Source organism: Eschrichtius robustus, chromosome 13 (genome assembly GCF_028021215.1).
Source record: "Eschrichtius robustus isolate mEscRob2 chromosome 13, mEscRob2.pri, whole genome shotgun sequence".
Lineage (NCBI taxonomy): Eukaryota > Metazoa > Chordata > Mammalia > Artiodactyla > Eschrichtiidae > Eschrichtius > Eschrichtius robustus.
The window spans coordinates 31,510,275-31,526,811 of NC_090836.1; the positions used below are offsets into that span (position 1 = coordinate 31,510,275).

The 16,537-nt window shown below is 34.8% G+C and overlaps 1 protein-coding gene across 1 annotated transcript; it reads right to left on the bottom strand.

Moving 5' to 3' along the window:
• Positions 1-15,950: 15,950 nt before the first annotated feature.
• LOC137775776 (putative CENPB DNA-binding domain-containing protein 1) lies at positions 15,951-16,331 on the bottom strand. Its single transcript, XM_068561932.1, has one exon. The coding sequence runs from the start codon at positions 16,329-16,331 to the stop codon at positions 15,951-15,953; it is 381 nt and encodes a 126-aa protein (XP_068418033.1).
• Between the last annotated feature and the right edge of the window lie 206 nt (positions 16,332-16,537).

Genomic DNA, 16,537 nt, shown 5'->3' on the forward strand with positions numbered 1-16,537 from the left:
AAACTAATGAAACAAATAAACAATATTTGAATTAAAGAATTCAAAGCATTAGTAACAAGAATGCTAACTGAATTAGGGAAAAGAATAGATAAACACAGGGAGAATTTTAACAAGGAACGAAAAACAAACAAAAAAAGAATGACTCAGAACTGAAGAATACAGTAACTTAAATGAAAAACACAGTAAAAGGAATGAACAGCAGAGTAGGTGATACAGAAGAACACACAGATGATCTGGAAGTTCGAATAATGGAAATCACCCAAACAGAACAGCAAAAAAGAAAAGCAAATTTAAAAAATGATAACAGTTTAAAGGATATTTGGGATAACAGGAAGTGAACCAACATTTGCATTATAGGGCTTCTAGAAGGAAAGAGAGAGAGAAGGGAATCAAAAATGTATATAATGAAATTATGGCTGAAAACTTCCCAAACCTGATGAAGGAAACAGGTATCCAGGTACAGGAAGCACAGAGGGTCCCAAACAAGGTGAACACAAACAGACCCACACTAATACATATCATAATTAAAATGGCAAATGATAAATATAGAGATTTCTACAGGCAGCAAGAGAAAAACAAAGAGTCATATACAAGGGAATCCCCATAAGGCTATCAGTTGATTTTTCCACAGAAAATCTGCAGGCCAGAAAGGAGTGGCATAATATATTTAAAGTGCTGACAGGGGAAAACCTGCAACTAAGGATATTCTACCAAGCAAGACTATCATTTAGAATTGAAGGAGAGCTAAAGGACATCTCAGACAAGCAAAAACTAAGAGGTCATAAATACTACACTAACCCTAAAAGAAATGTTAAATGGTCTTCTCTAAGTGGAAGAAAAAAGGCTATAACAAGAAGTAAATATCTATAGGAAAAGAAAAATTTCACTATGAAAGGCAAACATATAGCAAAGGCTGATGATTGATCACTTAAGCTAGTATGAAGTTTAAAGACAAGAAATGTAGAATCAAGTATAACTGCAATAATCAGTAAAGGGATAAACATGGCAATGTAAAATCAGAAACACAAAATGTGGGGGAAGGGAGTAAAAATATAGATCTTTTGGAATGTGTTTGAACCTAAAGGACTAGGATGTTTTAAAGGATGTTTCAGAAATCAATCACAGGAAGGAAAATGGGAAAATCACAAATGCGTGGAGACTAAACACCATGCTACTAGAAAACCAAAGGGCAAATGAAGACACAAAGAGGAAATCAGAAAATACCTCGAAGCAAATGAAAATGGGATGCAACAAAAGCAGTTCAAAGAAGGAAGTTTATAGTAACTACAAGCCTACATCAAACAAGAAAAAAATCAAATATACAACCTAACCTTCCAACTAAAGGAATTAGGAAAAGAAGAACAATCAAAGCCCAAAGTCAGCAGAAGGAAGGAAAAAATAAAGATCAGAGAGGAATAAATAAAACAGAGATTAAATACAACAGAAAAGATCAATGAAACCAAGAGCTGATTATTAGAAAAGATAAACAATTTTGATAAACCTTAACCAGGCTCATCAAGAAGAAAAGAGAAGGGACCTGAACAAATAAAACAAGAAATAAAAGAGGAGAAATACCAGAGAGATACAAAATATCATGAAGGGAAACTATGAACAGTTATTTATTTGTTATGCCAATAAATTGCACAACAAAGGAGAAACTGACAATTTCTAGAAACATACAACCTTCCGAGACTGAATCAGGAGGAAATAGACAATCTGAACAGACTGATAACTAGTAGTGGAATTGAATTTGTAACAAAAAACTCCCAGCAAACAAAATTTCAACACCAGATGGCTTCACATGGGAATACAACCAGACGTATAAAGAAGAGCTAATACCTATCATCAAACAATTCAAAAAAATAGAGGATGAAACACTCTCAAATTCTTTCTATAAGTCCACCATTACAATATTTTCTTGGATCTGTCTCCTAAGGCAAAATAAATAAAAGCAAAAATAGGGACTTCTCTGGTGGCACAGTGGTTAAGAATCTGCCTGCCAATGCAGGGGACATGGGTTCAAGCCCTGGTCCAGGAAGATCTCACATGCTGTGGAGCAACTAATCCCATGCACCAAAACTACTGAGGCTGCGTGCCACAACTACTGAAGCCTGTGCACCTAGAGCCTGTGCTCCACAACAAGAGAAGCCACTGCAATGAGAAACCCGTGCACCACAACAAAGAGTAGCCCCCGCTCACTGCAACTAAAGAGAGCCCATGCACAGCAACAAAGACACAACACAACCATAAATAAATAAATAAATAAATAATTTTTTTAAAAAAATAATAAAAGCAAAAATGAACAAATGGGACCAATTTAAACTTAAAAGATTTTGCACATCAAAGGAATGCACTGACAAAATGAAAAGGCAACCAACTGAATGGGAGAAAATATTTGCAAGTCATATAACCAACAAGTGGTTAATAGTCAACATATATTAACAGCTTGTACAACTTTATATCAAAAAAAACCCCAAAGAACCCAATTAAGTAATGAGCAGAAGACCTGAGTAGACATTTCTTCAAAGAAGATATACAGATGGCTAACAGGCACATGAAAAATTGTAAAACATCACTAATCATCAGAGACATGCAAATCAAAACAACCATGAGGTATCACTTCACACCCGTGAATATGGCTAGCACCAAAAAGTCTACAAATAACTTATGTTGGGGAGAATATGGACAAAAGCATTCCCTAGTACACTGTTGGTGAGATTGTAAATTAGTGCAGCCAGTACGGAAAACATGGGAAGGTAAGCTAAAAATAGAACTACCATATGATCCAGCATTTCCACTGCTGGGAATATAGTGGAAGAAAATGAAAACACTATTTCAAAGACATACATGCACCCCAGTGTTCATAGTAGCACTAGTTATAATATCCAAGATATGTAAGCAACCTAAGTACCCATCAACAGGTAAAGAAAATGTCACACACACACACACACACACATTGGAATATTACTTGGCCATGAAAAAAATGGAATTCTGCCATTTGCAACAATGTGGTTGGACCCAGAGAGTATCATGCTTAGTGAGATAACTCAGAGAAAGAGAATACTGTATGTTATCACTTGTATGTGGAATCTACAAAATAAAACAAACAAATGCATATAACAAAACAGAAACAGACTCACAGATATAGAAAACAAACAAGTAGATACAAGTGGGGATGGGGTGGAGGTGGGCTGGGGAGGAGCAAGATAGGGGTGTGGGATTAAGGGATACAAACTATTGTGTATAAAATAGATAAGCAACAAGGATGTATTGTATAGCAAAGGGAAATATAGCCATTATCTTCTAAAATTTTAAGGGGAGTATAATCTATATACCATTGAATCTGTATGCTGTACACCTGAAACTAATATAATTATGTGAATCAATTATATTTCAATTTAAAAATATTAATAAGATAGTAAAATACAGAAAAAACAATTTGACCAACAATTTTTTAAAAAGTTAAACATACTCTTACCATATACCATTCTACTACTAGGTATATTCCCAAGATATAAACAGCAAATATCCATACAAAGATGTATATGTGATGTTCATAGCGACTTTATTTGTAATAGCCAAAAGTCAGAAACAAAAGATGAATGAATAAACAAATTATCGTATATCCATACAGTGGTATACTTCCTAGCCAACAACATCAACAAAAAATATGAACAAACCCACCTTGTCTTCCATTTTAGATGTCACTGACGAGTTCCTCTGTACCCACAAGACTTATTTACACTCTAGGAAGGATAATTTTCAGTGGTTCCATTAAACATGCGATTCTGACACAAGTATTTCTTTAATTTTCCTGGTTCACTTATAATACTGTTTTCTGAACAACAGGACTTGTATTGCCATATCAGTTATAATAGAAGTTTTATTACAGAAAATTATGGTAAAGTAACTATTATGATTCTGAAGTTTTTATTTCAAATTGCTTATAGGAAGGAAATTCTTTCTTCCCAGTAGTTTTTACTTTATATTGCTTTGGATTTGGGTGTTTTGTTTTGTTTTTTTTAAACTTTGGTCTATTTAAGATTTTGTCCTATGACAGAATGTTTTCTTTTGCTCTAGTTCATATTGTGACTGAGAAGTTACCAAAGGTATTTGTTTGTTTGTTAGCCTGTGGCGCACACAATACAATGAATTATTGATACAGGCAACAACTCGAATAAGTCTCAAAATAATTATGCTTAGTGAAAGAAGCCAGAACAAAAGATTACATACTGCATGATTCTATTTATATATAATTTTAGAAAAAGTGAACTAGCCCACAGTGAAATACAGCAAATCACTGGTTGCCTAGGAACCGGGAGATGGGTTGGGAATAAGGACAGACAAGGAGAGGATTCAAAGGGGCACAAAAATATTTTGACAGGAGATGGGTATGTTCATAATCTTGATTGTGGTCATGGCTTCATGGTTGTATATAAATGTCAAAACATATCAAGTTGAACACTTTAATTATGTGTAGTTTATTGTATGTCAAAAATACCTCAATAAAGCTGCTTTAAAAATGCACATACCATTTGCCCTGGCAGTTCCAATTCAGAAATCTATTCTATTCTACAGCAATATTTGCAAGTGTGTGAAATTATATTTTCCCAAGGTAATTTATTGCACCATAGTTAATAATACCAAAAGACTGAAAACAAAGTAAATGTTCATCAGTAAGGAACTTGATAAATAAATCATGTTTCACAATTGAATATTAGGCAGGCATAATAAAGAATAAGTTCATTTTCTGCTAGTATGGAATAATCTGTAATATATCAAGTAATAAAAAACAGGTGCAGAACGGTGTATATCATGCTAACTTTTGTATTTAAAAATTAAAAATATATTTGCATGTACATATACACATATTTTTATATTTAAAAAAAATCTATGGAAGGGTCCACATAAAATTGATACTAGTCATTTGTCTCTAGCACAGAAAGTAGATGATTTGGAGACAAAAGCATGAGAGAGACTTTTCACCATATACTCTCTGGGCTTTCCTTGAATTCTGTTCATTACTTTTTCAGATCCACCTTTATATAATGCCCAGTCTAGCCATTACATTTTATTCCCTTTAAAATTATTTTACTTCTTGTTATATTGCATACCACTACTAAAATGCAAAGGGCTGAAGATTAGCAGAACTTTGATTAACATTGCTTTAAAAAATATTTGCAATACTTTTCCTGTGCACTTTCACCTAGTTAAGCAAATCTTTTGATGTAAATAGCCTCTAGCTAAATAAAATAGTAGCAGACCCAAGAGGATAAATGACATCATCATTAACAGAGAGACAACAAGAAGATTTAGGCCTCTTAAAAACTCAGTAAAGTGGAGGAAGATTTCATGGTACCAGAAAATTACATCCTCCAAAACTTAGATATAATGACTATTATTGGACCTTGTCACTCAATTAAAGGAAGACAGCTTTTAGCCCCAAATCTTTCTTATGATATACACATTTAGCTGAAACTTTTAATTCTTTATTTAAATATTTAATAAATGTTTCTTAGATCTTTGGGGAAATATTCAAGCAATTTGATTTTACCAACTATTATACATTTTCCACTCTTGGCTGGCATCCTTTCCAACTCCACTGACCACAAAATCAAGTTGCTTGGAGGTGTGTGTTCACTAACTTCGCTTCTAGCAATTCCTTTCTTTCTGCCTCCTTCTGTTTCTTGTTCATAAATTATTAGTGTCCCTCTATGCCACAGGAATTTAAAAAGCCCATATGAAACTCTGTTATTTGGGGTGCAGTAGTAGCTCTCCGTAGGAGACTCGATTATTCCTACTTATTCTATCTTGTATGTATAGGATTGCAAAGACTTATGTATCTCTATTAGGACATTTTAAAATTAGTATAAGTAAACTCATGCTTATCTCAACAATGTCAATAGACATAAAACAAAAATTAACATTTAATTTGTATAGTAATTGATTCCATGTATATTTAAAATGGCTTACCTTTAACAGGGGCCATTAAAAACACTTTCCATTAAATCTTAGTTTTCTGTTTATGGTGGCAGTAGTGGTAGTGTTGGTGTACTTGTTTTGAGAAGCAATTCTAGTACAATTCATTATATTAGCTGGGCAGTTAATTGTTCTAATTACTAAGATTGACAACTACATTGGGTTTATAAAATTTTTAACAATTCTTGTATATTTTCCTTCTTGAGAAAAGTACTAACATTTAAAGAATTACAGGTTAGAAGGACACGATTTTCTTTTTCTCTTCAAAGGACTTCATACTGCCACTTTGTTTTTATAATAGCTATAGCCCCAAATAGTAACATATTAGGTAATCGCAATAGTGGGAATGTTAGGTACTTCTCCATTGTGAATTCCTTTTCAAAACCTGCTTATTTTTCACTCAAGTGCTGTCTCCATGACTCCAGCATCTGCAAGTAAATGCTTAATTTCCAGATGGTTAACAACCATGTAAAATCCCACATAGATAGATTCATTTAAGGAAGCAAACAGTTGTATGTTTTCCAATGCACATAGTCAAGCCAGTGGGGGAAAATTTTGTTTTTAAGCATTTAGAAGTTCAAATGAGCCTTCTTCCTATTCTTTCAAATTGAACTGTATCCTGTCCTTCAATAATTGCAAGAATGAGACATGTCTTCACCCAAAACAAAATGGATGACAAAAAAAATAATGTAGCCAGTTTTCAAGAGACTGTGCCTGTCTATCAGTCAGCTGAAAGTGACCCAAAGCATCTGACTGCTAAGCCCAGGACTTGGCACACAATTATTTATGGTAAATATATTGAACGAATTACAAATGAGAGGTCATTTTTTGTTGTGGAAAAAAACTAGGAAGCAATATATTTTAATCCAGAGAGTTTTCAAAATCTGGAATTTTAATCATAAAGGTGTGTTTCCCTTCGTACATGTGTATTATAGGCTACTGAATGGCATTTTATTTTATTTTTTTATAAATTTATTTATTTATTTATTTTTGTCTGCGTTGGGTCTTTGTTGCTGCACGTGGGCTTTCTCTATTTGCGGCGAGTTGGGGCTACATTTCATTGCGGTGCACAGGCTTCTCACTGCAGTGGCTTCTCTTGTTGCCTAGAGCACAGGCTCTAGGCACGTGGACTTCAGTAGTTGTGGCACGTGGGCTCAGTGGTTGTGGATTGCAGGCTTTAGAGCGCAGGCTCAGTAGTTGTGGTGCAGTGGCTTTGTTGCTCAGCAGCATGTGGGATCTTCCCTGACCAGGGCTCGAACCCATGTCCCCTGCATTGACGGGAGGATTCTTAACCACTGTGCTACCAGGGAAGTCCCTGAATGGCATCTTAGAATGTACACATTAAGCAGTTCAGAGTCTTGAGTGATATTTACCATATCAAAACACTCCTTAGGCGATGAAAGCCAAAGTTGAAGTACACTAAATAATGTTAATAATTAACATCATTTAATCTTCACCAAAACCTTGTGAAGTAGGTATTATTTAAAATAAGTATTACTTATTCCTTTTTTCAGGTAAGAAAGTTGAGACTTAGAGAGGCTCAGTAACTTACCTAGATCATATATCTAGAGTAAGTAGCAGATGGCATCAACCAAATAACTCCAAAGTTTGGATTCTTCTCACTGTAGCACATTATATTCCCTTCCCCCATAGTTAATCTGTTCCTCCTCTGAACTCCCATAGCATTTACTGTTGCTCATAATCATTTAGCTCTGCTGATGCTGCATGTTTTGTGTGTCATGTTATCTGTTTCCTATTCTGTTAATTTCCATGCTCATTTTTATTGTGCTTTGTCATATTCTTTTGCCTTTACTGTTTACATTTTTCTGACTTTAATGCTTAGTTTATTATTTATCTTTTTTTGTATTATAATAAATTATTTAAAACTATAAATTTCCCTTTAGCACTGCTTTAGCTGCATCTCACAAGTTTGGGTATATAGTACTTTTATAAATTATATAAATATTTTATAAATTTCATTTTCAATTCATCTATAATCAGTTGATTATTTAACCTTTTTAGTATTGATTAATAATTTAATTGCCATGTTGTCAGGTGACATGGATTATATGATAACAGCTTAGAATTTATGAAGACTTCTTTTATGAAGGGGTTTATCATTTCAAGGGGTTGTCCATAACTCTTTGAACATTGTCATAAGAGCCCTTGATAGAACACTTAATCTGTATCCCACCTTGGACCATAAGGATAAATAGATGAGTCTTCTCCCAAGGATTATTTCTATAACTCAGTTGAAAATTCTTTAATATATCTGCCTTGGTGGAAAGGGAGATTCAGTAAATAGGAAAAACAACAACATCAAAGCTAGAGGTTACGTCTGTGCAGAATGTAGATTTCAGTTCAAATATGTAACATGTTATTGCTTTATAAATTAAATCAACAGGTATTGAAAGTCTGATTTGAGGTTTATGATGCAATATAATACCTCCTTTTAGAACAGAAAAAAAGGCAGTAAAACCAACAAATGAACAAACGAGAACTGGCCACTCCCAAGAGGTTTTGCTTTGTCAAGATATATTCCCACTTTTCAGGCTCTGACTCATGCTTGTTGCATAATGGGAATATTCCCAGCTCAAACTGTCTGATCAGCAGGTGGCACATGCCTACCTGCTAGTGAGCACAAATAATCAGTAACCACATTATCTGCCAATGCCTTTTCTTCCTGTTATTGTGAACAGCTGTGACTGATCTGATCCAGCTTTTTAAATTACTTTTGTTTTCCTAAAGCTATTTTCCCCTTTCTTCTACTTAAAATCTACTTAAGTCAAATAGAAATAAGATTATTTTTAAAAATAATTAATACTTATTCTTCTTTTAAGTTTCCCTAAACTCTATAGTAAAACGATTCCATATGATAAGATTAAGCTAATTGGATCAAGTTAATTTTAAATTCTAAAGAAGCAGTTAAATCTCTAATGTGATCATGTAAATTGACAAATTAATTGCAGAAAAATTGACTGAATTTCTTTTTGTAGGCTATTTAGAATAGAGCAGAAATTTGACAGCCAAGAACCCTAAGAAAGGATGGACTTCAAAGGGCCAGTGAACCCAATAAAATTATGTACAAAATATTGTTTTGGGCAGTGATTTTTCTAAGGAGAGGAATACTTTTATTATTAAATTCTCTAGGACAAAGAGAACATAAACTAAAAAATAATTGATATAGCAATAGATATATTTTCTTTAAATTACTGTAAATCCTTATATCAACATAAATAACTTGGACACTTTCTCTTCCACACTTCTAGTATTTCTTTAAAATATTACTTTTTATTAACTTTCACTAAGTGATTTTATTTTAGAACCAAGTAAATTTCAAGAAACATGAAGTATTTAGCATTTTCCAACTTTGTGTAATTCTTACTGATGTCTCCTGTAACAAATACACAGTAGTTTAACCTTTTTAAATTGGTGTTAAATTTAGCTATCTCTAAATTTCCAAGCACACAACATTTAATTAAATGTTTTATTTTCCAGTTTTATTTAAATAGTTTTCTTGTTTTTTGCTCTCTCACAGTGAGCCAAAATCTTGATTAAAAGTAAGTTTTTATAAACCACACTTAGGACAAAAAATAAAAAAACAAAAAACTGAGAAGACCTCCAACAGGAAATCCCAAAAAATAGCATACAAGAAAATTTATATTTAAGGTAGAAAAAAAGCCAATAGCATTTTAAGGAAGTAACTTTGAGTACCCCTAAATGATAATTTTCTTAATGTTATTGGAGATATGTTCCTTGTAGGTTTAATCTAGATATGGGAGGGAAATTTCAAATCTCATACTCAAAGGAAGAATGCAATCAGGAAAAAATGAAGAAATCCTTGCTGTCAGAACAATTGACATAACCTCTCCCTGGCCTCACATAACTTTCTCTCTCAGAGAAGGCTTTAAATTGACAGATCTTATGTCACATTATTTAATTCGAAGCAACCAAAGCCACCTTTGGTTGATTCCAGCAGGAAATTAATTAACTTGTTGGATATTGAGTAATTTCCAGAATCACTAAGAACACAAGAAAACCAGTCTTAAAGGCAAAGAAGTTAGAAACAATGTCCATAAACCACTTCTACCAATAAATATTAGATGTTGCCCTTGTAGTGTTGCTATTACTAAGGCAGGCTAATCAATACCGCCCCTGGTACTACTCGATTATTGTTCCTGGAAAATTGACCTGCATGCAGCACCATAGTCAAACTTGCCACCTTTGCTAACATTATCAGCAGTTCTTCCACCTCTATTGCTACATCTTCACCATTGCTACCACCACCTATACCACTTACACCATTGCCACCACTAGCAAGGAGAGAATATTTGTCTTTTTCTTGGAGAAACTGGGTCAAGAGAAAGACCTCATTTTCTAGATGAAAGGGAGGCTGGGAAAATGAGTATTCATTATTCAGAAATGAGCTATGTCTCCCACCAAAACTCACAAAATGAGACTAATACAAATATAGAAAGGAATAATAGCACTGAGCAGTCAAAAAATATTCAATGAGGTTCTTCTCCTACTAAAACTTCTAAATATATATTTGGACACATACACCTATATGTATAATTACAGATAATACAAAACAACTATGCCTTGCACATCAAATACACACTCATTACCATCACAAAGACTTATTAGTTATCACATCCTGTTTCAAGATCTCTAGAGGATGCCCATGCCTTTTCTTATTCCAACATAATTCTGTCTCAATAATCTTTAAAGTACAGACTAACATATAATAATATGAGAGATAGAGAGAGAGAGAGAAAAAGAAAGAAAAATGGTAATTAGTTTGTAGTGTGTGTGTGTGTACATGTAATCCTGCAAGAAGAACAATATGAGTATACCCTTCTTGGTATCTACAACTGGTTATAAGGCTATAGTTGGTATTTATGACCTCCATATCTCATTAACCATCCCATTTATTGATTCCCTATTCTTCAGCTAATACCTAATCTGGCCTGGGTTCTTTGCCTAAGTTTTTTACCTTAACCACACCCTGGAAGTCCTTCCTCTATGGTATTGCTTTTTATTCCATTTAATGAACATGGATGTATCAGAGACCTTCTGGCATTTATCTAATACTCCTTTCTGTCTCCTTTGTGTAGTAGCAAATCTGTTTCCTTTTGAGAGGCTAAATTATACAAGCCAGTTGAGTATTTTTACCTCTCATTAAATGGCAATATGAGCCGAAAATTGCCAGGCAGAAATCTCAGTTCAATGGAACTGTTATAGTATCTCCATGAAAGAATTTCCCTGGATATATTCAAACCTGTGAACAAGAATGCAGTGTTGTATACATAAGAAGCAAATACCATGAATATGAAAGCAAATGCATCATTCAATGAATTCAGAGCATTAAAGCCATCCTATAAGAGAGCACTACAACCTCATAAGAGTTTGACTCCCAGCCGTAACTGAGTTTTCTCAGTTTTATAAGACAAACAGCTTCTCAGTGTTAAAGTGTATGGTAAACCCAGGAAATCCCATGCAAATCAGCTCATTGCACCACAAATATGTATCTTATGAATATTGATTGACTGAATAGCCTCAAAAAGCAAGATAATAATCATCCATCCTGCTGGTAGACACAGATCCTAATTCAACAGAACAATTACTGTGTTGACTAGCAGTTTAGAATGATACCTTCTTAACAAACCTCCTCCAATCATGCTCTTGTATATTTAGTCAGTTGCAAATGCCAAATTTAAATGATCAACAATTAAAACTCCCCCCGTATATGCAAGGGCAATATTAAACTCTCACTAGACTGTATTAATTTCTGGAGGCCAGGGACCATGTCTTATTCACTTCTCTATTTCCTCTCAGCACCTTTGATAGTAATCTTAGCTCAGAAATAAATACTAAAAAGTGTTTAATGAATGAATAAATAAATTAAGGAAGAAACACATTAGCAGATTGAGTCTGTTAGTTGTGCAATGTCAACAGTAATGAACTGTTCCATTTCCCCCATTATTTTACACACACACCCTTACTCAGAAAAAATTAAGCTGACTACAATTAAGAACATTTCTAAAATTAAACTAGAAGTCAGTAGACACCCTTTCTCCTCAGTTTCTAAATTACTTATTGTTCTAAGTCAGGAATTTAGACCAGAAAATGTAACCCTATGGGCCACTTGGCAGAAAAAGCTAATATCACAAGACAAGTGTTCTGAAATGGTACCCAAGTGACCCATAAATACTGAAGCCAGGGACCACTCTCTTCACGTCTTCCTTACTTCCTACTTTGATTTTTGGTATTAAGTATCACTGTGTAACTATGCTTAAAATTAGATAGAAAGAGCCTTGTTCCAAGACTTGCTTTTCTTGCAATATGGTGACTTGAAAAGTTTTATTCACTGTGCCCTTTTACACAGTTTCTACCAAGTAATTGTAGGAAATAACACAGGACATTTTCTCTAGCTGAAAAGCAGGAAATGTTAACACAGAGGGTTTGCATGGAGAATATGTCTTTAGAAAAATATATTTCCTATTATATTTCATGTTATGACACTTGCTCTAGAGGACCCCATGCACTTGATTCAAGGAATCTAACAAATAAGGAGGAAATTGAGCCAAAATTAATTTTTAAGTCAAAACATGAACATGTGTTTCTATCACAACGCACTAAACAGGAGTTAGAGAAGTATTGTGTAAATGCCATGGTGGTAGCTGTTGATGATGAAGTATCATAAAAAATAATAGACTCAAAATACTGAGTCCTCACCTACCTTAAGACACAAAGGTCTTTTACCCCCAGAGCCCATAAGCAACTACAGTTCTCCAGAATAAGTAGACACAGAACATTTAAGAATACAAGAAGTTGGTCTTTAAAGCATCGCATTTTTCTAGGTTTCAATGGTATAAATGAACTCAAGTACCACAGGATGTAAATATCAATCACTCCTCCACAACCTCTCTCTTTGTTTCCATTGGAAGTCATTAATTAACACATCTTGGAGATCTTTCATGACTCAGAATCTAAGGAGAGTCCCCAAAACTATTATTTGGTGGAAGGGCTAGGAAAATCGAACAATTGTCATAGCAAGAAGAATTAGTAATCCATCCATTTATGGGAAAAAAATCTAAACAAGTAATAAATTTGTCTTGCCATTACAGCATTATAAATTTATGACAAAAATCAGCCTATAATATTAGCAGAAAAAGTATTACTTCTTTAATCATGAAATTACCAATTTCAAAAAGTATTTCTAAGGTATTATAGATAAGTTCAAGTATGGGAGTATCTACATTAAACCAAAAACCCTAACATTTGTCTTTGTAACAGGATCTTGAGGAAAAGATCAAAGCTGGAAACTTATATTTAGGAAACTTCTGCCTATAACTTGTAGGCAATTTACAAATATTAGCTATTACATTACCTTCAGTGCAAGTTCAATATCTATTTCTACTCTACTTTGGTTTATTTCCTTCACCTGAATTGCCTATGTCCATCTATCAAAATCCTATCTTCGTTTTATCTCCCATCTCAAATGCAACTCCCTCCATATCTTCCCCAGTGTCTAATATAGAACTAGACACAAACACATCTTATAAATGTACTCTCAGTTCTTCTAACACTATATTTTTACATGTTACATAATAATTATCATGCCTTCTTTCTTCTAGTTATTTGAATTATGTCTAAAAGCCTTCTTCCAGATTAGGGGCTATCAAAGTTTACAGTATGGATGAAGTATCATCTGGATCACTTGTGAAATGTGAAATGTGAAAGATTCAAGTTGTCACTTCCACAAATTCTGAATCAGAAGGTCTGTGCTGGTGCCTTGGAATCTTCCCTTTCAACATGTTTACTATGTTCTAAGCTTTGTTCACCTTGGTGCTCCCCAAATTTCCCTCTTTACCCACAGCCAAGCCACAGCTCTCTCTTAAAAACATTTTGGCTATATTCCACTACTTTAGAAAATTTTCCTAGGTTCCCCATTCTACCATTTATAATTTGGTCATATTTTACTATTAGTAAGACATTATTCAAATAACTAGAAGAAAGAATGCATGATAATTATTATGTAAGATGTAAAATAGGTTGCAGTAACAATAAGCCTTCAAATCTCAGTGACTTAACAAAACAAAGATTTATTTCTCCCTCATATCACATACCTGTGCAAATCATATCTCACCTCTATATTTTAGCCATGCCATATGAAACATACAACCTATAAGTTCTTTATGGTATGGACATATATCACATCTCAGATTTCAGTAGCTAGAACTAATTACATGGCCCCAAATTTACTGCAAGGGAGGCAAGGAAACATAGAATACTTTGCTTGCACTAAGAATCTCTGCCCAAATTAAAATGTCAGTTGCTTGATTTTTAACATAGTAAGTCCCCTACATACGAACGAGTTCTGTTCCAAGAGTGCGTTCATAAGCCCAATTTGCTCGTAAGTCCAACAAAGTTAGCCTAGGTACCCAACAAACACAATCGGCTATATAGTACTGTACTGTAATAGGTATATAATACTTTTCACACAAATAATACATAAAAAACAAACAAACACAAAAAATAAAGAAAACATTTTTAATCTTACAGTTCAGTACCTTGAAAAGTACAGTAGTACAGTACAACAGCGGGCATACAGGGACTGGCGTTGAGTGAACAGGCAAGAGTTACTGACTGAAGGAGGGAGCGGAGGTGGGAGATGGTAGAGATGAAGGATCGTCAGCAATAGGAGACGAAGGGCAAGCTGCAATTTCACTCACGCCTGACGTTGATGGCACAGGTTCTGATACCTTGCTGGATTCAATTCTATCTACCCTTTTGAAAAAAATGATCCAGTGATGTCTGGGTAGTAGTTCTCTTTTTCTCATCAGGATGAGATGGTAACACTGGATTGCATTCTCAACAGCTGCTGCAACCTTCGTGTACCATTCTACGTTCAGGTCCTGTGCCTCAAAAACTAACAGTGCCTCCTCAAATAAAGAAAATCCCCTTGCAATTTCCTCATCATGAATCTCTTCGGTTCTTCAGATACTTCTTTTTCCTCTTGTCTCTCTTCATCCTTTCTCTGCGCCTCCAATTCCATTAGGTCTTCATTAGTAAGCTCCTCGTGTTGCACAGCAAGGAGTTCAATGAAGTTGTCCTTGCAGATCTAGCTCCAGCTTCTAGCTGAGGGTCACTAAGTTGCTGAAGACCTCTTTGTACTCTTTCTTCATCCACCTTCTCAAATCCATGAAAATTGTGAACAAACTGCAAGCAAAAATTCTTCCAAACCTCATTCATGGTGATGGCCGTAACCTCATGCCAAGAAAAGTCAATGATTTTATGGCATTATAGATGTTATAGTCCTTCCAAAATTGTTGCAAGGCTGTTCCTGACTCATCACTCACCTTTACTGCCTGACAAAAAGTGTGATGTAAATAATATTTCTTGAAAGTTGCTATAACTCCCTGGCTCATAGGTTGGATGAGTGACTTAGTATTCGGTGGCATTGAGATGAAAGTCGTCCATGAATGGAGGGTGACCTGTAACATTGCCAAGCAGCAAAAGAATGTTGAATGGGATGTCCTTCTTGGAGCAATATTTCTTTACCTCCGGGATAGAGTAGTGGAAAAACCAGTCCTAGAAAATGGTCTGTGTAACCCAGGCTTTGGGGTTACTGTTCCACACAAAGGAAGACAGCTCTTGGCTATGTTTTTAAGGGCTCTTGGGTTCTCTGAATGAAAAACTAAGAGAAGCTTCAGCTTCATATGGGCAGATGCATTGCCACCAAACAACAGACTTAGCCCATCCTTTGCTGCTTTATAGCCTGGCATCAACGTTTTCTCCTTACTGATGTAACTTCGGTCTGGCATCCTCTTCCAGTACAGTCCTGTCTCATCCACAGTAAAAAACCTTGTTGGGTAAATACGTGTCTTCATCAATAATTTCTCGAAGCATTTCAGGAAATTTCTGGGCAGCTACCATATCTGCACTTGCTGCCTCGCCACTTACTATTACATTGTGAACCAATGAAACCAGCCATGGCTGGCATTAAAATATGTACCCTCTGATTCTTCACCATGTTTCTTCTTCAAGTCTTCATAAAGCCTTTTAACTTTCTCTTGAATCAGCATTATGCTGAGGGGGACTCGATGCTGATGCTGATCCTGCATCCACACACTGAGAAGTTTCTCCATTTCCTCCATCACTTTTCCACACTTCTTTGATATTATTGTCAACCTTATTTGCACAGCAGACTTCACATGTTCCACGACCTTGTCCTTATTCTTTAGAATCATGCTGATGGTTGAACGATGTATGTTATAAGAATGAGCAACGTCTACTGTCTTTTCACCTCGCTCCACTCTTTCAATTATTTTCATTTTTGTTTCCATTGTTATTGCTTGGCACTTCTCAGCAGTACCAGCTACATCACCACTGCTTTTACACCTGTTCTGGACATCTTAGGCTTGAAATAAAGATACTGTACTAATGTACTCTATACAGTACTCTACAGTAAAGTACACAAAAGCACAACCACTTGTAGAGGATGCACACACATGACAATGTATGCCAGACACATGAACTAACTTACATAATT

Excerpts from the sequence above, each read along its gene's own strand:
- LOC137775776 (XM_068561932.1), bottom strand. The coding sequence starts at position 16,331 with ATGGAAACAAAAATGAAAATAATTGAAAGAGTGGAGCGAGGTGAAAAG.